Source organism: Sinocyclocheilus rhinocerous, unplaced genomic scaffold (genome assembly GCF_001515625.1).
Source record: "Sinocyclocheilus rhinocerous isolate Xijiao unplaced genomic scaffold, SAMN03320098_v1.1 scaffold773, whole genome shotgun sequence".
In the NCBI taxonomy this organism is placed as follows: Eukaryota; Metazoa; Chordata; class Actinopteri; order Cypriniformes; family Cyprinidae; genus Sinocyclocheilus; species Sinocyclocheilus rhinocerous.
In genome coordinates, this window is record NW_015642873.1 from 358,629 (window position 1) to 363,370 (window position 4,742).

At 36.1% G+C, this 4,742-nt stretch overlaps 1 protein-coding gene across 1 annotated transcript in view; it reads left to right on the forward strand.

Annotated features, from left to right (window-relative positions):
- Positions 1-4,742, forward strand: part of LOC107756921 (type II inositol 1,4,5-trisphosphate 5-phosphatase) — a 60,676-nt gene that overhangs the window by 36,084 nt on the left and 19,850 nt on the right. The window contains exons 11-13 of the mRNA XM_016574250.1: positions 1,851-2,038; positions 2,139-2,250; positions 2,336-2,445. Coding sequence (XP_016429736.1) covers positions 1,851-2,038; positions 2,139-2,250; positions 2,336-2,445 — 410 coding nt within the window. The remainder of the gene's footprint in view (positions 1-1,850; positions 2,039-2,138; positions 2,251-2,335; positions 2,446-4,742) is intronic.

Sequence of the window (4,742 nt, forward strand, 5' to 3'; positions counted from 1 at the left end):
TTAGTGTCATTTAGATGCATATTTACATGGAAATGCAGTTTCTGTGCCATTCTCTGAACATAAGGACATGTTCTGTGAAGACCAGAGGTTAAGAGGTCTCTCATAAGGAATCTCAGTCTGTTCTTTGTCTTCTAAGGTGGGGGAAGTCAATCCAAAGAGCTCGTGATCGTGATTACTATCACTGGTTTACATGTGATGGTCATGCTGTGCATCTCTGACCATTAATCTTGGTTACTTGGCCCAAAATTGACAATCTCCTTGGAATTGTCAATAAGTGTTCTTTTGTTTAAATGCTGTGAGCTACTCAAAGCTGCTAGTTGGTGTACTTGCTTCAGGCTTGTGGCGCCAGGATCTGATTTACGAACATCCTGTGTCTTGGGCCTTTCTGTGGAATTCGGCTCCTCGTGTTTCAACCATGTTCTTGATCGTATCTTAAATTGTCTGATTCGGTCTGATACCCTACAATTATTATATTCGAAAATTAATTTGATTATTATTATTATTAAATGCTGTTTTTATTTTGCAGTAAAATAGTATTACTACTAAAATTTGCAAAGACTGCAATTTCATTATTATTATTAAATACTGTTTTTATTTTGCAGTACATTAGTATTACTACTCATTTGTTATTGTTATTATTTTGTCATTATTATCACTAGTAGTAGTATATTAGTATTAGTATTGTTGTATAGTCTTATTGAATGTGTTCCAAAAACAACAGTCATGACTCTCACTAGGTTACTGAATTCTCTCATAATTGATGTGTAACACTTTATTTTAAGGTGACGTACTTATTTTAGTAATAACAGTAAATTATGCCTGATTACAAACAACTAACCCTAAACCAAACCCTTACCTTAACCTTAACCCTAAGTACACATAGCTAGTTAATATTACTTTTAATATTACAACATCACCTAAAAAAATAAAGTGTAACCTTGATACATGCCTACTTGTGCATGTTATATTCTGACATACATATTATCATCTCTGAAAAGTAGACTTTAACCATTTAGAACCTAAAGCTAAAATAGGCAGTTCTTACATATTTTATTTTTTTGGACTGTACAATTCTAAAACAGTATGCAATCTTCAAATGCAAGGTGTCTTTTTTTTTCTTCTTCTTTTTTTTTTCAGAAAACAATTTGCTTTCAGTAAATTACAGTAATTGACCATTATTGTTTGTTGAGAGTTTGGAAATAGAATTTAAAGGGGTCATATGATGCGATTTCAAGTTTTCCTTTCTCTTTGGAGTGTTGAATACATTTTACTGACACTTTAAAAACACATGAATGAAAGAATCTAACAACTGGACTATAATAAAAACAAGTCTGACACTGGGTTTCACAGTTTTCACTCAGGAGACTTTTTTTAGCGCCTATGCACATGCACGGGTGCAAATTCACACATACAAACATACAAACTCAGGGACAGCGCATGCCAAGATGTTGGTCTGACAAGTCTGCCTCCTCCCATATCTCATCAAAAATCATCACAGTTGCATCTTCTGCTGTTTTGTTTGTTTTTGAAAAGATTTTTTGCGTTCTGTAATTATCCATTCAAATTCTTCCTTTTCATGCTTCCCAAAAGCTGCTGTGCTGTTTGCTGAGAGAAATCAGGACATTGCCATAATAAGCTGTATATTGTCGAAAAAGCGAAAATTGTCTACTGGCATGAGCATTTTGACTTATTTCTACGGTGCAAACAGTAACATGAAAACAGCTTGGTTTGATGTGTCGTGATGACACAGCCGGTTTAATAGGGTTAACTTTACATTTTTTAAATTAGGAGCACACTAAAACATAGAACCCTGTTATTGGTGCGTTCAAATAACCTTGTTTCTCGTTTAGGGTAATAAAGGTGCAGTAGCAATCCGCTTCCAATTTCACAACTCGGACATCTGTGTGGTGAACTCCCACCTCGCCGCACACACGGAAGAGTTTGAAAGACGCAATCAGGACTTCAAGGACATTTGCCGCAGGATGCAGTTCAGTCAGGATGACCTCACACTACCACCCCTCACCATCATGAAACACAAGTACGAGCTAAACACAACAGCCTGCTAATTTAACTAGAGACAAAAGTCTAATTTTCCCTGTTTAAAGCTTTCATCATCATGGTTCTCTCTTCATTTCCAGTGTTGTGTTGTGGCTGGGAGATCTAAACTACCGAATAAGTGACCTTGAAGTTGATCATGTGAAGGACTTGATAGCTAAAAAGGATTTTGAGAGCTTGTATAATCACGACCAGGTAAGACAGAACACAGCTGCGGTTTGTCTGGAGAGTGTTGAGTTAGATGGCAGTATAAATGACCGTGGATGTTCATGTGTTTCAGCTGAAACGGCAGATGGATGAGGAGGTTGTGTTTGGGGGCTTCACAGAGGGAGAGATTGATTTCCAACCAACATACAAATACGACACTGGCTCAGATCAGTGGGATACAAGGTCAGAAAACACCATCGCACACTATTTCCTCTGACACTTTTTCTATAAAATATATTCTCCACAACATAGTTGTTTTGTTGCCAGTCTGTGAAGTTTGATATAATATGGAAACATACTGCAATGTTCACAGTCATTCCAAAAAGACCATAGGAAACAATAACTGTTAACTTGGGCACATAATTAATTTTGTGCTATGCGTATAAATTAGGGGTGTAACGATTCACTCGTTTTCTCGATGCATCGATTACAAACCCTGACGATGCAATGCATCGATCTTGAAACATGGATTTTTGAATCGTGAATCGTTGATTTCGGACAGTAATCGATTTAAAACGCTAAGAATCGAATGAATCGCGATTTCTATAGCGATTCAATGCTTTCAAAATATGTAGGTACACATTAAATTAATACAAGCAGGAATTAATGGAGACCTTGAACAGTGTTCGTGCCTCGCATCTCTCCTTCACGCGCTGCACTGTTTACCGCTTGTGACTGTCACAGGATTGCGCTCGATTGAGTTCGTCTCACTGACACAATTTTTGAGCAGCTGATGTGTGATCTCACTTTAGTACTCATGGCCAGTAATGCTAAAGTGAAGTAGTTTTGCTTTTCTGTAGTTTTTCAATGGCTCTCGGTCATGCCGACGACATTACCTGAGCAGTCGAAGGCTGCGCATTTATTGCATGGACGGAGCAAAAATGTAAGTGTCTAAAGCATACGCACAGTTCCATTGAATGATAAATGTGTTTTAACAATGTCCTTCAACCGAATGTACGAAGGAAACTGTTAAAATAACCACAGCATTAACAACAACCTTGAAATAAGAGCGCCAAGTTTATCTGATAATCAGATGCGTTCGTTGCTATAGCAAGACATCGGGCACGTTTTCTTTCAGAATCATCATTCGCCGATGGAGTGGAGAAGTTAAATACTATAGCATTTTATTTTATGAAAATGAGATAAAGAAGTTTTCGCACTGAAAGAGAAGTGATCTCGCGCTCATAGACGTGCCAGGCTATATCTGCAGCTAAACTGTATGAAAAGCAGAATGAACTGAAACGTTAAGACAATAAACACGATAAATAAAAATGTATGAATGATGCACTGCTAATTGACATATAATTTATTACAGTAGGCTACAGAAACTATAAAGTATATATTTTTTTTACCTTATTCTGTGCAGAAAATTGAAATAATTGTTTGTAGTATATAAAACAATCATAAAATTGCCATTAGGAAAGACTTATAGATTACAAATGATTGATTAATGTCCAGCAGTGTATTTGATTTTCTTATAGCAAATTCAAAGTAAGAGATAAGAAAAGAATTCCTTGTAAAAAAAAATAAAAATAATAATACATACATAAAATTATTGTATTTGACATTTCTGTCACTTCTGAAATTATGGCTACGCCCCTGGTGTGACAAAATGTTAGCCTATATAATACATTTAAAGCTCTTTTTTTAAATATTGACTTACATAAATTTCTATATAGGCCATGTCATGCCATAGCATCATTAAACTAGTATCTAACAATGGACAAAGGTTTTTTTTTTTCTAACCTATGGTTCTGTAAATCGAATCGAATTTAATTTAATTGTGAATCGAATTTAATTGAATCGTTGTGAATTTGCAAAAATCGTTCTTGAATCGAATCGAAAACCTATGAATCGTGAATCGAATCGATTCGCTGTCTACCCAAAGATTCACAGCCCTAATATAAATAAATACCTCAATTCACGGTGAGCTGTCATGTTTCTAAGTAATCAGACCTATGTTTTTTTGCGGGGTAATAAAACAAATGAAAATTTGTCTTACAAAAAATGAGCGACCCAAACCATATTTAGATACCAGAATATTATAGAGGTTCTCTTGACCAATGAACAACCACATATGGATGTGCTAAAACCCCACTCATAGCGCCTTAGCAATGACACAGCAATGCCTTTGCAAGAAACATTTACTAACATTATACATGGACTAGGGCTGCATGATAGTAGAACACAAACAAAGATTTTTAACTCAAACCGTTGCAGTCTATCAGTCTTAGTATCTGGAGCGGTCGAATAGGGATCTATACATATCTATGATTGTAGACGCATGTGCGGAAGCGATCTGTCGCGCGTATATGTCACTCATTATTTACACAGTGCAGAGAGATTGCAGACGTGTTCACTGGTACTGCGATGATCTAAAGATATTTAGAAGTACAGGTCATCACAATGGGAGACGATTTTGATATATCATCAGACAATGTGGAATTTTTTGCCCAACCGTATTTATTTGACGTCACGCG